Raw genomic sequence first — 26,129 nt, forward strand, 5'->3', positions numbered from 1 at the left:
GTCTTCGCTGGGTTCAATTTCAGCCCACTCAGCCTGAGCCAATCTGCCACGGCTTGCAACGCCCGGTCCAGATTCTCAGGGACATCGTCAGTTCGGCCGTCCATCAATAGATAGAGTTGGGTGTCATCAGCATACTGGTGACAACCCAGCCCATATCTCCGGGCAATCTGGGCAAGGGGGCACATGTAGATATTAAACAACATCTAAATGTTAGCCGCCCTCAGCCCGTAAGGGGAGGGCAAGATACAAATCTAATGAAATGAATGAATGTCAGAATTGGAGACGGATGGTGAGAGTCCGCCTCAGAAGGCAATAAAAGTAGAGTCTGTTGATTGTTCTATTTTTTCTTAAGCTATGCTACATGTTACAAACTAAATTAGGTGGACAGAAGCGCCTCTAAGAAAAAGATGTTCTCAGTTCAACCCGTGCTTGACTCTGCATTTATTGCCTTCTCACTGTGGGCTCTCACCATCTTTCTCCATATCTGACATGTTTTTTGCCTTTGCTGTTTTCCCTCATAACTGATGCTATTCTTTTAATTTCTTCATTCCGCTCTTTAGCTATGGGCTTCTAACTTTCTACTCTTTTGCCTGCTTCACCACTGCCCACCGGCTATAGACAGCACTGCTCTCTGTAACCCACTTCATTGTCTGACGAAGTGTGCATGCACACGAAAGCTGACATTCTGATTAAAACTTTGCTGGTCTTAAAGGTGCTACTGGGCTCCAAATTTGTTCTGTTGCTTCAGACCAAGACAGCTGCCCGCCTGGATCTAGGAGCCAGGTTCTTCTGACCAGCCAGCCAGCCAGCCAGTAAGGAAGGGAGCTATGCAACACTCCATGTTTTAGCCTTCTTGACCACTCACTAGGAATTACATCCAACAGTCCTGTGTTTGTTCAGTCTTTGGGGGCTCCTCTTTCTACTAGCGAGAAGCGCTTGTTATCATAGAACGGAGCATAGAGTTTAGGTGCCTGTCTTCTCAAGGCTCAGCAAAGCTGATGGAGCTTTCCTTTGCCTGCCTTCCAGGTGCACCTCTCCTGGCCCAGCCCCCCCGCCCTGCAACTCCACGCAGGAGCCTGCCTTCGAAGAGCTCTGCTCGGTGATTATGACCTCCAGTGGGCCCTTTGGAGCCTGCCACAGGAGCATCCCCCCACAGATCTACTTTGAAACCTGCATCTACGACCAGTGCGCCACGGGGGGACACGTGGCGCAATTCTGCAAGAGCTTGGAAGCCTACGCTGCAGCTTGCCAATTGGTTGGTGTGAACCTGGGCGACTGGAGGAAGGGCACCGTGTGTGGTGAGTGGAGACGGTGCGGGTGGCTTGTGGCGGTGGGATTTGTCAACATTACAAGGGGGGTGTGGCTCAGTGGCAAAGCCTTGCTTGAAATGCAGAAGGTCCCAGGTTCAATCCCCGGTTTCTCCAATTAAAAGGACCAGGCAGTAGGTGATACGGAAGAAGAAGAAGAAGAAGAAGAAGAAGAAGAAGAAGAAGAAGAAGAAGAAGAAGAAGAAGAAGAAGAAGAAGAAGAAGAAGAAGAAGAAATTGCATTTATATCCCACTCTGTTCTCTGAATCTCAGCGTCTCAGAGGGGTCACAATATCCTTTACCTCCCCCCACAACAGACATCCTGTGAAGTGGGTGAGGCTGGGAGAGCTCTGGCAGCACTGCCCTTTTATGGACAACTCTTGCAATAGCTATGGCTATTGGAGGAGGGTGGAATCAAACCCGGTTCTCCCAGATAAGAGAGCTATGACTGACCCAAGGCCATTCCAGCAGGTACATGTGGAGGAGGGTGGAATCAAACCCGGTTCTCTCAGATAACCCAGTTCTCTCAGATAAACCCGGTTCTCCCATCTTGATTCCATCTTCTTCTCAAATGTTGGAAGGCCTTGGGTAAGCCAGAGCTCTTGTAGGAATTGTCCTTGAAAAGGCAGCTGCTGAGAGAGCCCTCTCAGCCCCACTCACCTCACAGGATGTCTGTTGTGGGGGAAGGAGATAAAGTAGATTTTGAGCCGCTCTGATTCAGAAAGAATGGTGGGGTATAAATCTGCATTATTCTTCTTCTTCATTCCTTTCAGTCTAGTTTCCATTTGCAGATGTGGTGAGAGGTCATCTCGTAATATCCTAGACAGCGTCACTCTCTAACCCTTCGACAGAGTCCATTTGGCTTTGGGGAATATCTAACAAACTTCAACCCTAGTCAAATGTCAGGTGGTCAAATGACAATATTTGTTTTATGCCAGCAGACGGGCAGAGAGGCCCTGTTTCTGGGTGAAAGTGGGTAGAAGAAGAAGACTGCAGATTTATACCCCGCCCTTCTCTCTGAATCAGAGACTCAGAGCGGCTCACAATCTCCTATATCTACTCCCCCCCACAACAGACACCCTGTGAGGTGGGTGGTACTGAGAGGACTCTCACACAGCTGCCCTTTCAAGGACAACTGCTACAAGAGATATGGCTGACTCAAGGCCATTCCAGCAGGTGGAAGTGGAGGAGTAAGGAATCCAACCCGGTTCTCCCAGATAAGAGAGCTCTGGCTGACCCAAAGCCATTCCTGCAGGTGCAAGTGGAGGAGTGGGGAATCAAAACCGGTTCTCCCATATAAGAGAGGTCTGGCTGACCCAAGGCCATTCCTGCAGGTGCAAGCAGAGGAGTGAGGAATCAAACCCGGTTCTCCCAGATAAGAGTGCTCTGGCTGACCCAAGGCCATTCCAGCAGGTGCAAGTGGAGGAGTGGGGAATCCAACCCGGTTCTCCCAGATAAGAGAGCTCTGGCTGACCCAAGGCCATTCCAGCAGGTGCAGGTGAAGGAGTGGGGAATCAAACCCGGTTCTCCCAGATAAGAGAGCTCTGGCTGGCCGAAGGCCATTCCAGCAGGTGCAAGTGGAGGAGTGGGGAATCCAACCCGGTTCTCCCAGATAAGAGAGCTCTGGCTGGCCCAAGGCCATTCCAGCAGGTGCAAGTAGAGGAGTGGGGAATCCAACCCGGTTCTCCCAGATAAGAGAGCTCTGGCTGGCCCAAGGCCATTCCAGCAGGTGCAAGTGGAGGCGTGGGGAATCCAACCCGGTTCTCCCAGATAAGAGAGCTCTGGCTGGCCCAAGGCCATTCCAGCAGGTGTGAGTGGACTGGAGGAGGGGGGAATCAAACACGGTTCTCCCAGACAAGAGAGCTCTGGCTGACCCAAGGCCATTCCAGCAGCTGCAAGTGGAGGCGTGGGGAATCCAACCCGGTTCTCCCAGATAAGAGAGCTCTGGCTGACCCAAGGCCATTCCAGCAGGTGCAATTGGAGGAGTGGGGAATCAAACCCAGTTCTCCCAGATCAGAGTCCACACACTTCACCACTACACCAAACTGGCTCTCACTGGAGGTAGGATTAGGCAGTACAACATTTTGTTATTTTTAGTGCTCCAAGGCTGAGCTTAGACATAATAAGGAAGCAAGACCCCCAACCACCATCCTGCCTTTTGCTCTGTTGTACTTTTCCTCTCCGGAGTCAAGATATCAAAGTCTTGAGACATGTTTGTCACGAGAACAATAGAAAAAGCTACACAAACTTGTTGGGGGCACTTCTGTCGGAGGGGGTCATGCCATCTTCCAGTGGACAGTCACCAGCAGGGGTGGGATGGAGGAGGGGCTGCGAGAACGACCACAACCTGATTTCCCCCCTGCATAAATAGTGTCACAAATAGTACACGAGGGATCTGAAGCTGTTCCTCAGTGAGTTGTCGGATGGAATGTGGACTTCTGGCTGAAAGATTAGAAAGCCACTCTGGGGGGGTCTGCATGATTTGGACTCTGCTGCTTTGCCTCTCAGTGTGTCCCTTGACTCCACCTTCTAGGTGCCTCCAGTTCCTCACCCGCCCCTGCAACATCAACAGCTCCCACAGCACTTCCAGTGGAAGGTGAGCGGTGGTGACTTCGCCTTTTTTGACTGGGCTTTGAGACTGGGAAGCAGGAGACGGGATCACAGGCCTGCCCTCTAGCTTTTGCTCACTCTAAATCAACATTCATTGTCTCTCAGTGTGTCACTTTCATTCCATCTCCTAGCAGCCTCCAGTTCCACACCCGCGCCTGCAACATCAACAGCTCCCACAGCACTTCCAGTGGAAGGTGAGCGATGCTTACTTAGCCTTTTCTGACTGGGCTTTGGGATCAGGAAACAGGACACAGGAGCACAGGCCTGCCCTCCAGCTTTTGCTCACTCCAGGGCAACATAGCAGGTTGCCAAAAGGCGCATTCCGGACAGGCTTTCAGGGTCTGGGCACACATCCACATGCCCCCCTCCGGCAAGGCTGGGGACAGAGTTTGGGAAGGTGATAACAACCCTAGAGCAGGCTTTCCTGGAGACTTCAGGAAGAGCTCCTTTCACCTGGCCTGACCTGGAGGGGGGTGGGGTGGGAAGAATGATGATGAGCTCCTGGGCAGGGGGAGGCGGGTGGTTGTGCCGGATTCCTTCCAGGCAGACGGAGCTCTCGGGTGGGGTCTTCTGGAGGGCCCTGAAGCGGCTCTGCAGTGAGGTGTTGGACAGAAAATGGCTGGAAGAGATCGAGAGCCGCCTTGGAGGTGTCTGTGGGGATGCCTGATCTGGCTAAGGGTTTCATTGCCTCTCCGTGTGTCGCTTTGCTCCATCTTCTAGCTGCCTCCAGTTCCACACCTGCCCCTGCAGCATCAGCCACCCCAACAGGACTGCCGGTGGAAGGTGAGCAATCCTTCCTGTGTCCTGCAGAAGCTCCAAAGACCAGCCCTGAGTCCCAGGGGGCATCCGTGCATTCAGGGGTTCAGCTCTGCTGGGGCCTTCTTCTGCCACAGCCTTCGCCTCACCCCCCTGGAACATATGAAGAAATGAAGCTGCCTTATTCTGAATCAGACACTTGGTCGATCAAAGTCAGTCTTGTCTTCTCAGACTGGCAGCGGCTCTCCAGGGTCTCAAGCTGAGGTTTTTCACACCTATTTGCCTGGACCCTTTTTTGGAGATGCCAGGGATTGAACCTGGGACCTTCTGCTTCCCAAGCAGATGCTCTGACACTGAGCCACTGTCCCTCACCGTCCCTGCCTTGTTAAGTACAGGGAAGCTCCTCTCTTTGGGAAGGGGTGTCTCTTCAGGAGTTGGTATGTGGTGGTGGTAGTGTTTTCTCTGAGTGTGCTCTCAGTCTGGACACAAGACGAAATGCCATTGTCTTTTTGCAGAAGACACAGCACCAGACAGCACTACAACCACCACCACTACGACACCCGTTGTCCCCAGCACTTGGGGTGAGTACGGCTAGTCTCCTACAGTCTGCCCCTTCCTGGTCCTTTTGTTCCCCCTCCCAAGCTGCAGGGCCTGGGGAGAGGAGGTTATGCCACACAGGGGAGTCTTTGCTTTGCGAAATCGTTGCCTGCGAGGTGGGTTTCCCACGTGAGAGAAGGACTAGGCCATCTGGCTAGGCAACCCGTTTCTTCCAAGACAAATGGGAGGAATCCCAGTTCTGGAGCCAGTACCCCAGAAGAAGCGTCAATCAGAACGCCTTCAGTCTGGCACTGAGCTACATGCAAGAATAGGGCATGGAGAGCAAAGATGTCCGAAATGGGAGCTTTCCAAACTGGCTGTTTTGGAGGTTAGGAGGTTTTGCGCTGGCAGACACAGGCGCTCTAAGTTTTGGGAGGCGCTTCAGGATGTGCCCTGATATGGCCTCAGCCCCAGCATTCTCACGCCTGTCAGTCACTCTTGCCCTCGTAGTCCTCCCTTCCTGCTTCCCAAGGCTTCAGGAGGAGGATGGGAATGGCCTTTGCCAAGGGAAGACGGGCACCGCAAAGGCTGCCCATCTAGTGGAGACTTGTGGCAAGTATAACCGCCCTGCACCACTTAAGGCGACTTATGGCGACTCCAACCCCTCCTGCAGCCTCTGTTTCTTTCTTCTGGTTTTACCTCACGACTACTGAGTAAAGGGGGTGGGTATAATAAGGATTTCTAGTCTCTTCGGGGTTCTCTTTTATTTTCAGATAGACGGATAACTATGTATGTAGGGGACCACTGCTGATTGGCTGCTGATTCCAAATACTCAGGCACCAGAGAACTTAACAGTTAACCACAGATTTTCATTTACAGGCAGTCTTCAGCTGGGGGGGGGGGGGTGTATTTACATAGGCTATTTTGTATCTTGGATGAATAACAGTTGCCAAACAGTTCAGGCTTTACAATACAGAGTTTCACTGAGGTATCTCAGGGTCCACAGTTCTTAGATTCTTCACTCTCCAAACTCTAATTAGGTTGGCCTCTTGCGCTTTATGTGTCTGGTCTCTTGAGTCGACTGGTGTGTCTGCTCCCAGCCCTCCTGACTCCTCAGACCCACATCTCTCCCTCAGCAACCTTGTTAGTTCTTAAGAGTAGAGTATTTCTGTGACCACTCAGGTTTTTCACTGTGACACTCGATTGTCACTCTCAGCCACCTGGCTGTCTCCACAGAGCTAACAGCGAGCTCCACTTCACCAGAAGTCTCTTCACAGCTCTCTGTATCAGCTCTCTCTTCAGCTCTCCCGCTGACCATATACTGCCCACTTCAACTGTCTCCCTCTGACAGTTGCTGACCGTTGACTCTCCAGCCGTTATCTGTCACTCACTCAGCCTGAGAGTTTTGAGCACTCTGGCCCCCACCCTCAGATCACATGACTCAGACTCCCTGATTCCTTAGCTTTTCTATTAACCCTTACAATTCCGTCACAGCAAGATCTAAAGAGACAATGCGGAGGCACTTCCTCCTCTCCTCTGCAGCCGCTGTGGCAGGATGAAGATTTCCATCTGTCTGCATGATAGGTTTTGGTGATTTCCCCATTTTTTGTGGGGAAAAGTATTAGAAAGTTTGACAAATCTTAAAATTCAACAAAATTCTCATCGGTGGGAGGGGGGGGGTTGAACAGTGAAGCCCAGAAGCAAGTATTCTGGGGGGGGGCGGGTTAAGAAATAAAGAGCACAATAAAATTTTGAGGCTCTGGAGCTCTGCTGCTGTGAGCTCCTGCCCAAAATGAGGCCTGATTGTTCGTCACCATGTTGACTTTATTAGCACACAAAAGCGCTTCTGCTGAATTTTTGCTAACACGCAAGTAAATTGATTTACTTCTACTTATGCCTGTTTCCTTCCTTGCTTAGCTCCTTCCACCCTCCCAACGGAGCCATCCACACACTTCATTTCCACTCCTGAACCAGGTAGGTGAACTGGACCAGGACAGTCCCCAGAACCCAGAAAAGGGGGCCCCTGTAAAGGACAGAAGCAGAGGGGGGAGGCTGGCCCGGTCCTGCTCCGGGTACCACCTCCGAGACACTGGTCTGGTAGACGCTTGATCTGCGTCCTTGGGGAACAGAGGTGTGCCTGGGAAGGGGATTCTGGGGAACTCTGGGCCCCATAGCGGCTGTAGAGGACCCATGCCATTACTGGCTACATGCTGGGAGTGAGAGGTGGCATCCCCTACGTGGAGAAGACCGGGGAAGGAGGGGGGAGAAAGCAGGGAGCAGAGGGCCAGATAGGAAAAGGAGCCTCACAAATCAGAACATAAGAGAAGCCATCTTGGGTCAGGCCAGCGGCCCATCCAGTCCAACAGTGGCCAAAAAAACAAGAACCAGGTGCCATCAGGAGATCCACTACTGGGGCCAGGACACTAGAAGCCCTCCCACTGCCTCAAGAATACAGAACATCTCTGCCCCACACAGAGAGTTCCTTATGGCTAATAGGGACCATTGGTCATTGTGTTGTTTATTACTGTTTTATTTATTAATGTACCATTGGTCATTATGTTGTTAGCCGCCCTGAACCTGCTTCGGCGGGGGAGGGCGGGATACAAATAAAATTTTACTTACTTACTAATAGCCACATCCTGTTCTTCCCAGAGCTGGGAGCAACGAGGGACAGTGGAACAGCCCGGCTGTGTTGATTTCTTTCTCACACGGCAGGCTTGGCTCTAACAGAGCAGCAGCAGCCGTTCCATCCCAGGAAGGGCCAGACGCAAATTCCATTTTAAGAAAACCGCACCGCCCCACATGGCTCTCAAGAGGCCTCACAACTGATATTTCTGCAGACAGACACGTTCTCCTCTTTTCTCTTGCCCGGCCAGGCCCTTCAACCACCTGTGACTTCTCTTGTTCCTTTGATGTGGATTTCTGCTCCTGGACCCAGTCGGACTCCGACAGCTTTGACTGGACGCGACACAAGGGCCCGACACCCTCTCCGACAACCGGCCCCTCCTTCGACCACACCACAGGAGGTATCCAGTCATCCCCCTGGAAGGAAGTGGGGCAGAATGGCCCCATGGGTGGTGCAGCCCTTCGGCAAGAAGTGATGGGCCCTTTGGTGTGGAGCCAGTTTGGTGTAGTGGTTAAGCGTGCGGATTCTTATCTAGGAGAACCGGGTTTGATTCCCCACTCCTCCACTTGCACCTGCTAGCATGGCCTTGAGTCAGCCAGAGCTCTGGCAGAGGTTGTCCTTGAAAGGGCAGCTGCTGTGAGAGCCATCTCCAGCCCCACCCACCTCACAGGGTGTCTGTTGTGGGGGAGGAAGGTAAAGGAGATTGTGAGCCGCTCTGAGACTCTTTGGTGTGGAGGGCGGGATATAAATCCAATATCTTCTTCATCTTCTTCTTCGTCTGGTGGGACACAGCAGTAGTCTGACCTGAGTTTTCACAGCGTGGCTGTTATTGGAACATGGGAAAGGGCAGGAAGACAGACGTCCGAGCCACAAGGGGCCAGTCATTTCCCTCCCAAGCCTACGGCCCCCAATTTTTAATTTAATTTAATTTGCAATTTATACCCCACCCAATTCCTGCAAGGTGGGCTCAGGGCATCTTACAACATTGAAACGTTGCAGCAACAATAAATAAAACATATCCAATGAAACACAACAAATTTAACATATCTCATAAATGTAATGCATCAATAGAGGGTCATAACTCTAAAAATAGTACAGCCAGAGGCCACAGTTCAGCAGTTGGTACGACTTCAGCCGGTTGACACCACGTAGCACAGCTTCAGGTCACTGACGTCACACCACTGAAGGTTGTGATTCAGACCCTTGACCAGCTCAAGCACAAGGATAGTAAAGTGCTGGGGGAAGGTTTCAGAGGACACCTGGCGGAAGAGCTCCCTCTTACAGTCCCTGTAATACTTAGGTAAGTCCTGCGGGGCGCAGATCTCCAACGGGAGCTCATTCCACCAGGTGGGGGCCCAGACTGAAAAGGCCCTGTTCCTCGTTGAAGCCGGGTGTCGGGTTTCCGTAGGCCCACGGATCACAAGAAGATGTTGTGTCGATGATCTCAAAGTCAGGGGGGGTGAGGGGGGCAGAGGCTCCTATGGGGAGAGGCAGTCCCAAAGATGTGCAGGCCCCCAGACTTAAATGTAAGGAGCAACACCTTGAAATGGATCCGATGCAGTTTGCGCAGCACCAGCTGCACTCGCGCCCATATAGGCCTCAATGCTAAGAACTGGGCTGCTGCGTTCTGCACCCGCTGGAGTTTCCGGAGCAGAGTCAAGGGTAGTCCCACGTAGAGGAGTTACAATACTTTAATCTGGAGGTGACCGTTGCATGAATCGCTGTGGCTAAAATACGTGGTGCCAGATAGGGAGCTCGCTTCCGGGCTCGCCTCAGATAGAAAAAGGCGGTCATTGCAGTGGAAGCAACCTGGGCCTCCGTAGATAAGGTGGAAACCCGGACTACCCCCAAGCTCTTTACCTCCGTCGATGGCATTAATGGAGTACCAATGAACGGTGGGGGCCTGATCCCACTCCCTGCCCCCCCCATCCCCGATCCAGACACAGGATTTCTGTCTTAGATGGATTTAACCAATGACTCTGGCCTGCCCCTTAGATTGAGCACTGCATTGCTCTGCAGTCAGTCTCAGGCGGGCTGGCTAGACCTTTTCTGAACACAGAGGGTGGAGTCTGTACTTGGAAATCTCACCTTGCAAGGCCCTCCCCTCCACTCAAAAGCAGTCAGAAAGGCATAGTCAGCAGTCAGTTCTGACCTGCTCTTAAAGGGACATTTTGCCTCAGCCCAGGTTGTGTTGCTATGAATGGAGGGAGGAGAGGCTGTCTCTGCTTGTCCTTCATGCGTATTCACACAGTCTTCTATTCCAGGGGGGTATTTCATCTACCTGAAGGGCACTGATGCCAACCCAGGGGACGTGGCACACCTGCTCAGCCCCCCCTGCATCTCCCAGGGGCCCCACTGTTTCCGCTTCTGGTATCACATGTACGGAGTGGCTCGCACGATGGCACTGCGCGTTTATGTGGTGTCTGACGGCACGGCACCCGTCCTGCTCTGGTCCCAGACGGGCAACAGGGGGGACAGGTGGCAGGAGGCGGAAGTCAGCGTGCCCCACAGAGGAAGGGTGCAGGTAATGGGCATGGGGCAGGCTGGTCAGGACGGGCAGTGCAGAGCCAAACCTTCCCATGAAACTGACCGGAGATGTTCTCTTTCTCTAGCTCCTCCTAGAAGGCGTGCGGGGGGAAGACTTCCGCAGCGATATAGCCGTGGATGACATCTCTATGACCAGTGGATGCCCAGGTAAGACACGGTGGAGGCCGGTGGCCTTGCTCTAGTCTAGGTGGGGGAATGCCACAAAGGAAACGACAAGGTGGCCCATGAATGGACCATTTGCTGTTCTTGGGGCTTCTCCGTGTCTGTTTCTGAGCGTTCAGGTGGAGGGAAGTATCTGGGGCATGTTTCATAAGGCCTCCCAAGGTCTTTCAGGTAGAATTCCCATTATGTTCTTGCCCTATAAACTGCTAAACGTCTTGGCAGAGGCCTGCCTGCCACAGGCATCCCCCCATCTCCGCTGTGACCTGCAGAAGCTCCAAAGAGCAGCCTTTTACCAACCCTGAGCCCCAAGGGGCATCCGTGCATTCAGGGATTCAGTTCTGCTGGGGTCTTCTCCTGCCAGAGCCTTCACCTCCTCCCCCTTGCTAAGCAGAGGAAAGCTCCTCTCTTTGGGAAGGTGCTTGGAGTGTGTTGGAGTGGGAAGGTGCTTTGGGAAGGTGCAGGACTTGGAGTGTGTTGTTGTTTCCTCTGAGTGTGCTCTCAGCCTGAATAGAAGAAGAAATGTCATTGTCTTCTTACAGAACCCACAACACCTGAGATTATCACGACTACGGCCACCACCACCACCTCTGTCCCCATCACCTGGGGTGAGCACGGCTAGTCTCCTCCAGTCTGCCCCTTCCTGGTCCTTTTGTTCCCCTTTTCAAGCTGCAGGGCCTGGGGAATGAAGAATAAGCCACACAGGGGAGTCTTTGCTTTGAGAAATTGCTGCCTGGGAGGTGGGTTTCCCATAGGAGAATGACTCAGCCATGCAGTTAGGCAAAGAGGGAGGCATCCCATTTCTTTGAAGATAGAGGGGAGGAATCCCAGTTCCCCAGAAGATGTGTCAATCAGAAATCCTTTCGTCTGGCACCTCACTACATGCCATTATAGGGCACGGAGAGCAAATACGTTCATAATGGGAGCTTTCCCCACTGGCTCTTTTGGAGGTTAGAAGATGAAGTTTTACACTGGCGGACAGTGGCGCTGTGAGCCTTGGCTGCTCTGGGACCTCTCCTGATTCCACTTCAACCAGACCACTCCCGGAGCTGTTGGTTGGATTCAAATCCAAGATAACAGATCCCCTTGTTTCCTTCCTCTCTTTCTGGAAAGGTAGTTGTCAGCAAGACAAGTCAGGATTCCTGACTTGTCTTGCTGACAACTACCTTTCCAGAAAGAGAGGAAGGAAACAAGGGGATCTGTTATCTTGGATTTGATTCTCACCAACAAGGAAGAATTGATTGAAGAAATAGACATAGCGGGCACCTTGGGGAGTTGTGACCATGTGAGTTTGGAGTTTACAGTCTTAGGGAAGGGGAAAGCTGTATGTAGTCAGACTTATAGGTTGGACTTCAGAAAGGAATGTTTTGTTGTTGCTGTTGTTTCCTCTGAGTGTGCTCTCGGCTTGAATAAAAGAAGAAATGTCACTGTCTTGTAACAGAACCCACAACACCTGAGATTATCACAACTACGACCACCACCACCACCTCTGTCCCCATCACCTGGGGTGAGTACGGCTAGTCTCCTCCAGTCTGCCCCTTCCTGGTCCTTTTGTTCCTCCTCCTAAGCTGCAGGGCCTGGGGAGTCTTTGCTTTGAGGAATTGCTCACTACATGCCTTTATAGGGCAGGGAGAGCAAATACGTTCAGAATGGGAGCTTCACATACTGGCTCTTTTGGAGGTTAGAAGATGAGGTTTTACACTGGCAGACAGAGGCGCTGTGAGCCTTGGATGCTCTAGGACCTATCCTGATTCCACTTCAACCGGACCACTCCCGGGGCTGATGGTTGCTTTTGCTCTAATTGTCCATCCTTCCAATATGCAAAGAGGAAGGGTTTTGAAGGACAGCATCAGTGGTCTTCTCCAAGGAATGGTCTTCTCCAAGCATCCAAAGAGTGCTTGTGAATGGTTCCTCATCCTCTTAGAGAGGAGTGATAAGAGGAGTTCCTCGAGGATCTGTCCTGGGACCTGTTTTGTTCAACATCTTTATCAATGATTTGAATGAAGGAATACAGGGAATGCTTATTAGATTTGTTCCACCCTAGTCAAATGACAATATTTGTTTCATGCCAGTACACTGGCAGAGAGCCCCTGCTTCTGGGTGAACGTGGGTAGGATTAGGCAGTACAACATTTTGTTATATTTAGTGCTCAAAGGCTGAGCTTAGACATAACAAGGAAGCAAGACCCCCAACCACAGTTCTGCCTTTTGCTCTGTTGTACTTTTCCTCCCTGGTGTCAAGATATCAAAGTCTTGAGACATGTTTATCACCAGAACAGTAGAAACACCTACACAAACTTGTTAGAGGCACTTCTGTCGGAGGGGGTCATGCCATCTTCCAGTGGACAGTTATCAGCAGGGGTGGAATGGAGGAGGGGCTCCGAGAACGACCACAACCTGAATTCCCCGCTGCATAAATAGTGTCACAAATAGTACACGAGGGACCTGAAGCTGTTCCTCAGTGAGTTGTCTGATGGAAAGTGGACTTCTGGCTGAAAGATTAGAAAGCCACTCTGGGGGGGTCTGCATGATGTGGACGCTGCTGCTTTGCCTCTCAGTGTGTCCCTTGACTCCACCTTCAAGGTGCCTCCAGTTCCTCGCCCGCCCCTGGAACATCAACAGCTCCCACAGCACTTCCAGTGGAAGGTGAGTGGTGGTGACTTCACCTTTTCTGACTGGGCTTTGAGACTGGGAAGCAGGAGATGGGATCACAGTCCTGCCCTCTAGTTTTGCTCCCTCTAAATCAACATTCATTGTCTCTCAGTGTGTCACTTTCATTCCATCTCCTAGCTGCCTCCAGTTCCACAGCCATCCCAATAGCATCAACAACTCCAACAGCACTTCCATTGGAAGGTGAGCGATGGTGACTCTGGCCCGCAGAAGCTCCAAAGACCAGCCCTGAGCCACAGGGGGCATCCGTGCATTCAGGGATTCAGTTCTGCTGAGGTCTTCTTCTGCCACAGCCTTCACCTCATCCCCCTTGCTAAGTAGAGGAAAACTAATCTCTTTTGGAAGGTGTATCTGTGCAGGAGTTGGAGTGTGTTGTTGTTTTCTCTGAGTGTGCTCTCAGCCTGAATAAAAGAAGAAATGTCATTGTCTTGTTGCAGAAACCACAGCACCTGAGATTATCACGACTACGACCACCACCACCACCACCTCTGTCCCCATCACCTGGGGTGAGTACGGCTAGTCTCCTCCAGGGTGCCCCTTCCTCTTTTTTTGAGAAAAAAGTGGTGGATCTGTCACTGGTTGAGAAATCACACCCAAAGAGTGCTTGTGAATGGTTCCTCATCCTCTTGGAGAGGAGTGACAAGTGGAGTGCCTCAAGGATCTGTCCTGGGACCTCTTTTGTTCAACATCTTTATCAATGATTTGAATGAAGGAATACAGGGAATGCTTATTAGATTTGTTCAACCCTCGTCAAATGACAATATTTGTTTCATGCCAGTACACTGGCAGAGAGCCCCTGCTTCTGGGTGAACGTGGGTAGGATTAGGCAGTACAACATTTTGTTATTTTTAGTGCTCGAAGGCTGGGCTTAGACGTAATAAGGAACCAAGACCCCCAACCACCATCCTGCCTTTTGCTCTGTTGTACTTTTCCTCTCCGGAGTCAAGATATCAAAGTCTTGAGACATGTTTGTCACCAGAACAATAGAAGCAGCTGCACAAACTTGTTGGGGGCACTTCTGTCGGAGGGGGTCATGCCATCTTCCAGTGGACAGTCATCAGCAGGGATGGAATGGAGGAGGGGCTGCGAGAACGACCACAACCTGAATTCCCCGCTGCATAAATAGTGTCACAAATAGTACACGAGGGACCTGAAGCTGTTCCTCAGTGAGTTGTCGGATGGAAAGTGGACTTCTGGCTGAAAGATTAGAAAGCCACTCTGGGGGGGTCTGCATGATTTGGACGCTGCTGCTTTGCCTCTCAGTGTGTCCCTTGACTCCACCTTCTAGCTGCCTCCAGTTCCTCGCCCGCCCCTGCAACATCAACAGCTCCCACAGCACTTCCAGTGGAAAGTGAGTGGTGGTGGTGACTTCGCCTTTTTTGACTGGGCTTTGAGACTGGGAAGCAGGAGACGGGATCACAGTCCTGCCCTCTAGCTTTTGCTCCCTCTAAATCAGCATTCATTGTCTCTCAGTGTGTCACTTTCATTCCATCTTCTAGCTGCCTCCAGTTCCACACCCGCGCCTGCAACATCAACAGCTCCCACAGCACTTCCAGTGGAAGGTGAGCGATGCTTATTTAGCCTTTTCTGACTGGGCTTTGGGATCAGGAAACAGGACACAGGATCACAGGCCTGCCACAGCCTTCACCTCATCCCCCTTGCTAAGCAGAGGAAAACTAATCTCTTTTGGAAGGTGTATCTGTGCCAGAGTTGGAGTATGTTGTTGTTTTCTCTGAGTGTGCTCTCAGCCTGAATAAAAGAAGAAATGTCATTGTCTTGTTACAGAAACCACAGCACCTGAGATTATCACGACTACGACGACCACCACCACCACCTCTGTCCCCATCACCTGGGGTGAGTACGGCTAGTCTCCTCCAGGGTGCCCCTTCCTCTTTTTTTGAGAAAGTAACAACCTTGCTGGATCGGAGGAATGCTGTAGACATCATTTAATCTTGATTTCAGTAAGGCTTTTGATAAAGTTCCACATACTATCCTTGTTGACAAGCTGGTAAAATGTGGTTTGGGTCCTGTTACTGTTAGGTGGCTCTGTAACTGGTTGACAGATCACACCTCAAGAGTGCTTGTGAATGGTTCCTCATTCTCTTGGAGAGGAGTGACAAGTGGAGGGCCTCAAGGATCTGTCCTGGTTTTGTTCAACATCTTTATCAATGATTTGGATGAAGGAATAGAGGGAATGCGTATTAAATTTGCAGATGATACTAAATTGGGAGGGGTTGCAAACACAGAAGACAGAAACAGGATACAGGATGACCTTGACAGGCTGGAAAACTGTGCTAAAATCAATAAAAAGAATTTCAACAGGGATAAATGCAAAATTCTGCATTTAGGTGGGTTATAGGATGGGGGAGACTTGTTTTAGCAGTAGTCTGTGCGAAAAGGATCTAGGGGTCTTAGTGGATCATACACTGAACATGAGTCAACTGTGTGGCGCGGTGGCTAAAAAGGCAAATGCAATTTTTGGCTGTATCAACAGAAGTATAGTGTTCAGATCACATAATGTGATGGTATCGCTTTACTCTGCTCTGATAAGACCTCACCTGGAGTCTTGTGTTCAGTTTTGGGCACCATATTTTAAGAAGGATATAGACAAGCTGGAAGGGGTCCAGAGGAAAGCAACGAAGATGGTGAAGGGTCTGGAGACCAAGTCCTATAATAATAATAATAATAATAATTTTTATTTGTATCCCGCCCTCCCCGCCGAAGCAGGCTCAGGGCGGCTCACAGACATGGAAGTACCATGATTACATTTAATACATTATATGGTAAAATACATTAAAATACATTAAATAAATAATTAATGAATAATTAGTTAAAACCATTACAGTTAAGGTGCTACAATGCGAACATATTAGATGTATATCAGATGGCTAGATGTCATTTCAGGATTCAATCTTGTAGGCCATTTGAAAAAGGCTAGTTTTGCAGGCCCTGCGGAACTGATCATAGTCCCGCAGGGCTCGAACCTCCTCTGGCAATTGGTTCCACCAATGAGGAGCCGTTACTGAGAAGGCCTGCTCCCGAGTTGTTTTCAATTAGGCCTCCCTTGGTCCAGGGATTTTTAAAAGATTTTGGGAGCTAGATCTCAGGGCTCTCTGGGGGATATATGGAGAGGCGGTCCCTAAGGTAGACAGGTCCTCGGCCATATAGGGCTTTAAAGGTAATAACCAGCACCTTGTAACGAACTCGGAACACAATTGGCATCCAATGCAGTTCCCGCAGCCTAGGCTGCACATGTTCCCACTGAGGTAGTCCCACTAACAGCCTGGCTGCCGCATTCTGCACCATCTGCAGTTTCCGAGATCGGTACAGGGGCAGCCCCATGTAGAGGGCATTACAGTAGTCCCACCTCGAGGTGACCGTTGCATGGATCACTGTTGCCAGGTCGCCACGTTCCAGGAAAGGGGCCAGCTGCTTCGCCCTCCTAAGATGGAAAAAGGCGGCTTTGGCAGTGGCAGCTATCTGTGCCTCCATTGTCAAGGAAGGCTCCAGAAGCACTCCCAAGCTTTTGACCCTGCGCACTGGTATCAGCGACGCACCGTCAAAAAGGTTGGAGGAGGAACCTATGAGGAAAGGTTGAAGGAGCTGGGGATGTTTAGCCTGGAGAGGAGGCAGCTGAGAGGTGATAGGATCACCATCTTCAAGTACTTGATGGGCTGTCATCTACAGGATGGTGTGGATTGTTTTCTATGACCCCGGAAGGTAGGACCAGAACCAATGGGTTGAAATTAAATCAAAAGAGTTTCCGGCTCAACATTTGGAAGAACTTCCTGACCATTAGAGCGATGCCTCAGTGCAACAGGCTTCCGCAGGAGGTGGTGGGCTCTCCTTCCTTGGAGGTTTTTAAGCAGATGGTCATCTGACAGCAATCAAGATCCTATGAATTTAGGGGGAGGTGTTTGTGAATTTCCTGCACTGTGTAGGGGCTTGGACTAGACGACCCTGGAGGTCCCTTCCATCTCTAGGATTCTATGAACTTCCTGACCGTTAGAGTGGTTCCTCAGTCGAACAGGCTTCCTCAGAAGGTGGTGGGCTCTCCTTCCTTGGAGGTTTTTAAACAAAGGCTAGATGGCCATCTGACAGCAATGAAGATAATGTGAATTTAGGGGGAAGTGTTTGTGAGTTTCCAGCATTGTGCAGGGGGTTGGACTAGATGACCCTAGAGGTCCTTCCAGCTCTATGATTCAATGATTCGATAAGCTAGAACGGGTCCAGAGGAGGGCAATGAATAGGGTGAGGGGTCTGGAGACCAAGTCCTATGAAGAAAGGTTGAAGGAGCTGGGCATGTTTAGCCTGGAGAGGAGGCTGCTGAGAGGTGATAGGACTTGGAGGGCTGTCATATAGAGGATGGTATTTTCTATGGCTCCGGAAGGTAGAACCAGAATCAACGGGTTGAAATTAATTCAAAAGAGTTTCCGGCTCAACATTAGGAAGAACTTCCTGAGTGTTAGAGCGGTTCCTCAGTGGAACAGGCTTCCTCAGGAGGTGGTGGACGCTCCTTCCTTGGAGGTTTTAAGCAGAGGCTAGATGGCCATCTGACAGCAATCAAGATCCTATGAATTTAGGGGGAGGTGTTTGTGAGTTTCCTGCATTGTGCAGGGGGTTGGACTAGACGACCCTGGAGGTCCCTTCCATCTCTGGGATTCTATGAACTTCCTGACCCTTAGAGTGGTTTCCCAGTGGAACAGGCTTCCTCAGAAGGTGGTGGGCTCTCCTTCTTTGGAGGTTTTTAAACAAAGGCTAGATGGCCATCTGACAGCAATGAAGATAATGTGAATTTAGGGGGAAGTCTTTGTGAGTTTCCAGCATTGTGCAGGGGGTTGGACTAGATGACCCTAGAGGTCCTTCCAGCTCTATGATTCTATTATTCGATAAGCTGGAACGGGTCCAGAGGAGGGCAATGAATATGGTGAGGGGTCTGGAGACCAAGTGAAAGAAAGTTTGAAGGAGCTGGGCATGTTTAGCCTGGAGAGGAGGCGGCTGAGAGGTGATAAGATCACCATCTTCAAGTACTTGAAGGACTGTCCTATAGAGGATGGTGTGGAATTGTTTTCTGTTTCCCCGGAAGGTAGGACCAGAACCAAAGGGTTGAAATTAATTCAAAAGAGTTTCTGGCTCAACATTAGGAGGAACTTCCTGAGTGTTAGAGCGATTCCTCAGTGGAACAGGCTTCCTCGGGAGGTGGTGGGCTCTCCTTCCTTGGAGGTTTTTAAAGAGAGGCTAAATGGCCATCTGACAGCAAGGAAGATCCTGTGAATTTAGGGGAAGGTGTTTGTGAATATCCTGCAACGCGGCAGTACAATTGCTGTCTGAATCGTCTGTATGGGCTAGCAGTCAGCCGATGCTGCACAGTTGGCACCGACTACCAATCGAGTACCGGATCCACTTCAAGGTTTTAGTACTGACATTTAAAGCCTTGCGCGGCCTGGGACCAGCATACCGGCGGGACCATCTCTCCCCATATGATCCCCGAAGGTCATTACAATCGGCCAGCCAACATCTTCTGACCATCCCTGGGCCAAGGGACGTCCGGCTTGTCTCGATCAGGGACAGGGCTTTTTCGGCCCTGGCCCCGACGAGGTGGAATCAGCTCCCTGTGGAGGTTCGGGCCCTCCTGGATTTGTTACCATTCCAGAGGGCCTGTAAGATGGAGCTGTTCCACCAGGCCTATGGCTGAGGCAGGTGGACGTCCTTATCATTTAAACCGGCTCTCCCTGCACTGATTGCTTAAATAGCTGAGATTTTGAACATCTAGGTTGGGACAAGTATGCCTAATTGATCTGCCCACACCTTCCATGCTGCCCCAACTAATGGGAGCTGTGACTTAATTGTCTTAATTTAAAACTGGGGAAGTTCTCTGCAGCCGAGAACGAAACGTCTGGAAGAAAAACTTTCTCCAGTAGAAAACGGCACTTGAGCCCGAAAGATTCTACAAATCCTAATGATGTTACCAGCCGTGAAAACCTGAAATCTTTGATAATTTAAAACTGTTTTAACTGTTTTAATTGTTCTTAAACTGTTGGAAGCCGCCCTGAGTCCCCTATGGGAAAGGGCGGCCTATAAATCTACGGAAATAAATGAATAAATTGTGCAGGGGGTTGAACTTGGTGATCCAGAGCTCCCTTCCAACTCTATGATTCTAAGGGAAGACTGGCACCTCAAAGGTTGTCTCCATCTTGTGGGGCTTGTGGCAAGACCTAAAGAGATGATGCTGAGCCACGCCTGGCCTCCTTCTTCTTCCCAAAGGGAGCAGCTGAGGCCTGACTCTGCCTTCCTTCCCCACAGGATCCTGCACGGTGTCGGGGGACCCCCATTACTACACCTTTGACAAGCAAACCCACCACTTCATGGGCAATTGTACCTACACCTTGTCCCAGCTGTGTGGCCACAACACTTCTCTGCCCTCTTTCAACGTGGAAGCCACCAACGAGCACCGCGGGGGCAACACCCGGGTCTCCTATGTCCAAAGCGTGACGGTCGATGTGCACGGGGTGCGGATCCTGCTGGAGAAGGGGCGAACAGTCAAGGTTTGTCTTGGTGGGGGGTGAGAATGAATGTCCCGCAAGGACCGTCTAGCAGCAGCCTTGAAAGGACTGGTCTGATTCTCTCTGCAGGTCAACGGGGAGCGGGAAGTGGTGCCCAGCACCCCAACGCCCGGTGTGCAGATCTCCTCCAGCGGCTTCTACACGGTGGTCTCTGCAGACTTTGGCTTGAGGGTCAAGTTCGACGGAGACCACCAAGTGGAATTGACGCTCCCGAGTCCCTACCAGGGTCATGTTTGCGGGTTGTGCGGGAACTACAACGAGAACCCCCGAGACGACTTCCTGAACCCCGACGGAGAGCTGGAGCCGGATTCCACCAGCCTGGGCAACAGCTGGCAAGTTGCCAACCACACCAGGTTTGCACTCCACCTTCCAGGGGGGGGGGGGCTTCTTCTGAAAAGAGCAATGGCGGTCAGTCCGTAGATCAACCTGGAGCTTTTGCTTGTCTTCAGTTGCTCCTCAGGTTCAGGATCCGGCCCCAGCTGCACGGAGGAGGAGAAGGAAGTGGCCCAGAGCAGCTCGTTCTGTGGACTCCTCACCGATGCAACAGGCCCCTTCCGCCACTGCCACGGCACCCTGGAGCCTACCAGCCACTTCACCAGCTGCGTTTACGACCAGTGCGAGCTGCGCCTGGATCCCGATTCCCTTTGCCGGAGTCTGCAGTCCTACGCAGATGCCTGCCAGTCCCTGGGGGTCCCGGTTGAATCTTGGAGGAATGGCACCTTCTGCCGTAAGTCCTGAGGAGCAGCCAGCTCAGGGGCCTCACAGAAAGAATTGGCTTTTTCACATTCTTCCCCCCCCCCTCCCCTTTGTGTTCCTGTTGTTTCGTTGTTGTTTTACTCATTCACATGTGTTTTGTTCTCTCTAGTGGTCGATTGAATATTACATCTACAGGGTTGCCACTTTCTGGAAAGTCAGGGAAATGGAAATTGGTTAGGGAAAGTCATGGAAATTGGTCTGAAGTCAGGGAAATTGTGATTAAAATATATTCAAGCAGTGGCTTTTTGACCTGCAGCTGCAAGAGCATGATCTTGTGGTAACTGGAATAGAGAAGTAGCAGAATACAAGTAAAATTTAATGATGCACTTTCCCAGCTCCACTTTTTTCTCAGCTCCACCCCCAGCAACCAGCCTCATGTGTTTGTTGAGCTCTGTCCCTGCAGGATTTCCAAGGTCTGCCTGTAGCATTTGCAAAGCAAGGCTGGCTAACCGTTTAGCGATAGACAAACTGTAAACATCTAACCGTTTTCATCCCTACCTGCTAGTACTGCATTTAACTTAGATATAAAGATAAGCATGTTTTTGGGCCATGCTTGTGTATGGAATGGATGTTTTGTCTCCTGCTAAACCCAGCACAGAGTTGCAAATGAATTTTGCCGCTGTCGGATTTCACAGACAACTAGCACTTTCTACTCTGCACCATGCAAAGTAAAATTTGCAAACGTAATTGCTTGTTCTTGTGGGAGTTTACAGAGTACCAGCTCTCTCATCCTCGTTCCTGACTTCTCCCATGTATAAAGGTTGCAAATGAGGGTTGTCTGCTTCTCTAGGTTGCAGAAACTCCACCTCCTTTCTTGCTGCTGATCTGCTCATTACACTTTCTATAACCAGAAAGTGGAACTTTCACCGGGTCCGGATGGCATACATCCGAGAGTTCTGAAAGAACTCAAAGTTGAACTTGTGGATCTTCTAACAAAAATCTGTAATCTTTCATTGAAATCTGCCTCCGTTCCTGAGGACTGGAAGGTAGCAAATGTCACCCCCATCTTTAAAAAGGGTTCCAGAGGAGATCCTGGAAATTACAGGCCAGTCAGTCTGACTTCAATACCGGGAAAGATGGTAGAAACCATTATCAAGGACAGAATGAGTAGGCACATTGATGAACACGGGTTATTGAGGAAGACTCAGCATGGGTTCTGCAAGGGAAGATCTTGCCTCACTAACCTGTTACATTTCTTTGAGGGGGTGAACAAACATGTGGACAAAGGCGACCCGATAGATGTTGTTTACCTTGACTTCCAGAAAGCTTTTGATAAAGTTCCTCATCAAAGGCTCCTTAGAAAACTTGAGAGTCATGGAGTAAAAGGACAGGTCCTCTTGTGGATCAAAAACTGGCTTAGTAATAGGAAGCAGAGAGTCAGTATAAATGGGCAGTCTTCACAGTGGAGGACGGTAAGCAGTGGGGTGCCGCAGGGCTCGGTACTGGGTCCCATGCTCTTTAACTTGTTCATAAATGATTTAGAGTTGGGAGTGAGCAGTGAAGTGGCCAAGTTTGCGGATGACACTAAATTGTTCAGGGTGGTGAGAACCAGAGAGGATTGTGAGGAACTCCAAAGGGATCTGTTGAGGCTGGGTGAGTGGGCGTCAACGTGGCAGATGCGGTTCAATGTGGCCAAGTGCAAAGTAATGCACATTGGGGCCAAGAATCCCAGCTACAAATACAAGTTGATGGGGTGTGAACTGGCAGAGACTGACCAAGAGAGAGATCTTGGGGTCGTGGTAGATAACTCACTGAAAATGTCAAGACAGTGTGCATCTGCAATAAAAAAGGCCAACACCATGCTGGGAATTATTAGGAAGGGAATTGAAAACAAATCAGCCAGTATCATAATGCCCCTGTATAAATCGATGGTGCGGTCTCATTTGGAGTACTGTGTGCAGTTCTGGTCGCCACACCTCAAAAAGGATATTATAGCATTGGAGAAAGTCCAGAGAAGGGCAACTAGAATGATTAAAGGGCTGGAGCACTTTCCCTATGAAGAAAGGTTGAAATGCTTGGGACTCTTTAGCTTGGAGAAACGTCGACTGCGGGGTGACATGATAGAGGTTTACAAGATAATGCATGGGATGGAGAAAGTAGAGAAAGAAGTACTTTTCTCCCTTTCTCACAATACGAGAACTCGTGGGCATTCGATGAAATTGCTGAGCAGACAGGTTAAAACGGATAAAAGGAAGTACTTCTTCACCCAAAGGGTGATTAACATGTGGAATTCACTGCCACAGGAGGTGGTGGCGGCCACAAGTATAGCCACCCAAGAGGGGTTTAGATAAAAATATGGAGCACAGGTCCATCAGTGGCTATTAGCCACAGTGTATGTGTGTATATAAAATTTTTTGCCACCGTGTGACACAGTGTTGGACTGGATGGGCCATTGGCCTGATCCAACATGGCTTCTCTTATGTTCTTAACTTTGCCAGCTTTGGAAAGTTCCTACTTGTTAGCATTCAGAGTTTACTTGAATTGAAGTTTGTATCTTGGTGTCAAAGATCAGGTTAGTTTGACATGACTTGTTCTTGAGAAAACCATGCTGGCTCTTAGTAATCACATCCATTCTTTCTAAATGTTCCAGGACCGACTGTTTGATGATTTGTTCTAAAACTTTTCCAGGTATAGACGTCAAGCTGACGGGCTGGTAGTTACCCGGATCCTCTTTTTTCCCCTTCTGGATGTTTTAACAATTTATTAATAACATATGGTTACAATATTTAGTTATCTCTTTTCTACACTAACCCCTTCTTGAAGATAGGGACGACATTTACCCACCTCCAATCTTCCGGCACTTCTCCTGTTCTCCAAGAATTCTCAATAATAATAGCCAGAGGCTCAGAAATTACACCCACAAGCTCTTTTACAACCCTTGGATGCAGTTCATCTGGCAGTTTGCCTTTCTGAAGTCCAGCCTATAAGTCTGACTACGTATAGTTTTTCCCTTTCCTAAGACTATAAATTCTAAAATCACATAGTCACTACTGCCCAGGATGCCCACTATTTCCACTTCTTCAAGCAGATTCTCTTGTTTCTTTCCTCACTTTATGGAAAAGAAAAGTTGTCAACAAGATAAGTCAGGAATCTATTTGACTTTTCATTTTTAGCAGAGTTGGACTTCCAACAGATGTCCGGGTAATTGAAATCTCCCATGATCATTGTATCTCTTCTCTTGGAGAACTTTGCAATCTGTTGTAAAAGTATCTCATCCAAGTCCTCTGCTTGGCTTGGTGGTCAATAGCAGACCCCCAAGTGGTCTATAGCAGACCCCCATAGTAGTCATCATCTTCTACCAAACGAGGCCAGCAGCTGGGCCCCGTGATTCTATTCTGGTCCTTGGAGATCCCTGATAGCTTCAGATCTTCCAGCAGAAAAAATCCCATTGAAACGAAAATGGCTTTGAGGCTAGAGGAAGGCTGGGTAGGAATATTGTCCCAGATGTCTGCAAGTGTTGTTCTTAGATCCTGCCCCACCACTTGTAGCCACGTTGGAGTTGATGCCACATTGGCTTGAGTGAGTAGGGAACAGGGAAGCGGGGCCCATCAGGACTTCCTGAAGAGTTCCTATTTCTAGTGTCCCCACACCCTACCTGGTGAACTCTTCGAAATCATAACGTGGGAAGCGGCCCAAACATGGAGCATGGGGCAAACTTTGACCCTCCAAGACAGGAGTGGTGGAAAGGGCTCACCCTTTGGGAATGGTCTACAATCTCCTGTGATTAAAGAGAGATCTTCTTGCTTTCTGCAGCTGTTTCCTGCCCTCCCAACAGCCACTTTGAGCCCTGCGCAAGCCCCTGTCCTGCCACCTGCGTGGACCCCACGGCTCCCACCACCTGCGGCCTGCCATGTGTGGAGGGGTGCGTCTGCGACAGTGGCTTCCTTCTCAACAACGGCAAGTGCGTGCCAAGGCAACTCTGTGGATGCTGGCATGAGGACAAGCACTACCCAGTGGGCTCGGAATTCTGGACCGATGACACTTGCTCCACTAAATGCACGTGCCCCAGTCGAGGCGGTGGAATGAAGTGCTCCAATGCATCCTGCCCGAAAGACACCTTCTGCGGGATTCAGAACGGGGTTCCGGGCTGCTACCCTGAGACGTTTGGGATCTGCCGAGTGCACAACGACCCCCATTACAACACCTTTGACAAAGAGACCCTTCACTTCATGGGCAACTGCACCTACACCCTTGCCAAGTTGTGTGCCAACTCCAGCGGTCTGCCCTTCTTCAACATTGAGGCGAAGAACGAGAATCATGGGAACCCCTCCGTGTCTTACGTCCAAAGGGTCTCGGTGGAGGTCTACGGGCAGCAGATCGAGATTGTGAAGCGGCAGCCGAGTCAAGTGCTGGTAAGTGGTGGGGAAGGTCTCCAGTCTGGGCTAAACAGGGGATGCCTTTTCTTCTTCCTACCCTGCTCAGTAAAAATAAAATCCCTGAGATGCAGCATTTGTTTCCTCCCAGAATTCCCTCACAACTCAAGGTTGTGTTCCTCCACAAATCAATCATTCTTGGAAAAGTTAGATAATATTAATCAGTACTTTTAATCTTTATTTGAGCTGTGCCTTTTCTTTCCCCTCCTCATTGGAGACTTCTGTATAACAACCGTGAGGATCTCCTGTCTAACGTGGTGCTTTCGTATGTATTCCCTCCTGTGGCATATTCCTAAATCTCTTCTTGTGAAGGACAATTTGGCTCTGCTGGGTTGTTTCCTATACAGAAGTCTTGGAGCTCAAAGTCCACTTCATCTCTGTCCACAGGGGCCTCGGGACTCATAAGAACATAAGAGAAGCCTTGTTGGATCAGGCCAATGGCCCCTCCAGTCCAACACTCTGAGTCACATAAGAACATAAGAGAAGCCATGTTGGATCAGGCCAATGGCCCCTCAAGTCCAACACTCTGTGTCACATAAGAACATAAGAGAAGCCATGTTGGATCATGCTAATGGCCCCTCAAGTCCAACACTCTGTGTCACATAAGAACATAAGAGAAGCCATGTTGGATCAGGCCAATGGCCCCTCAAGTCCAACACTCTGTGTCACATAAGAACATAAGAGAAGCCATGTTGGATCAGGCCAATGGCCCATCCAGTCCAACACTCTGTGTCACATAAGAACATAAGAGAAGCCATGTTGGATCAGGCCAGTGGCCCCTCCAGTCCAACACTCTGAGTCGCATAAGAACATAAGAGAAGCCATGTTGGGTCAGGCCAAGGGCCCCTCCAGTCCAACACTCTGAGTCACATAAGAACATAAGAGAAGCCCTGTTGGATCAGGCCAGTGGCCCCTCCAGTCCAACGCTCTGTGTCACATAAGAACAGAAGAGAAGCCCTGTTGGATCAGGCCAGTGGCCCCTCCAGTCCAACGCTCTGTGTCACATAAGAACATAAGAGAAGCCCTGTTGGATCAGGCCAGTGGCCCCTCCAGTCCAACGCTCTGTGTCACATAAGAACAGAAGAGAAGCCCTGTTGGATCAGGCCAGTGGCCCATCCAGTCCAACGCTCTGTGTCACATAAGAACATATGAATTTAACAAAGAAGCAGAGACTTTTCTGCTGGGATTACAAATGGAAAAATTTCCAAAAGAAGATAGAACTTTAA

The 26,129-nt window shown here is 50.1% G+C and overlaps 1 protein-coding gene across 1 annotated transcript in view; it reads left to right on the top strand.

The window, feature by feature from the left end:
* Positions 1–26,129, top strand: part of LOC132574434 (uncharacterized) — a 128,202-nt gene that overhangs the window by 39,024 nt on the left and 63,049 nt on the right. The window contains exons 19-36 of the mRNA XM_060242788.1: positions 1,027–1,255; positions 3,841–3,903; positions 4,023–4,111; positions 4,638–4,700; positions 5,189–5,254; positions 5,743–5,822; positions 8,087–8,236; positions 10,101–10,360; positions 10,449–10,530; positions 13,125–13,187; positions 13,649–13,717; positions 14,500–14,562; positions 14,711–14,773; positions 14,997–15,065; positions 19,515–19,756; positions 19,844–20,127; positions 20,224–20,501; positions 24,284–24,882. Of these exons, the coding sequence (XP_060098771.1) occupies positions 1,027–1,255; positions 3,841–3,903; positions 4,023–4,111; positions 4,638–4,700; positions 5,189–5,254; positions 5,743–5,822; positions 8,087–8,236; positions 10,101–10,360; positions 10,449–10,530; positions 13,125–13,187; positions 13,649–13,717; positions 14,500–14,562; positions 14,711–14,773; positions 14,997–15,065; positions 19,515–19,756; positions 19,844–20,127; positions 20,224–20,501; positions 24,284–24,882 (2,812 nt within the window). The remainder of the gene's footprint in view (positions 1–1,026; positions 1,256–3,840; positions 3,904–4,022; positions 4,112–4,637; positions 4,701–5,188; positions 5,255–5,742; positions 5,823–8,086; positions 8,237–10,100; positions 10,361–10,448; positions 10,531–13,124; positions 13,188–13,648; positions 13,718–14,499; positions 14,563–14,710; positions 14,774–14,996; positions 15,066–19,514; positions 19,757–19,843; positions 20,128–20,223; positions 20,502–24,283; positions 24,883–26,129) is intronic.

This window comes from Heteronotia binoei, chromosome 6 (assembly GCF_032191835.1).
Source record: "Heteronotia binoei isolate CCM8104 ecotype False Entrance Well chromosome 6, APGP_CSIRO_Hbin_v1, whole genome shotgun sequence".
Taxonomy (NCBI): domain Eukaryota; kingdom Metazoa; phylum Chordata; class Lepidosauria; order Squamata; family Gekkonidae; genus Heteronotia; species Heteronotia binoei.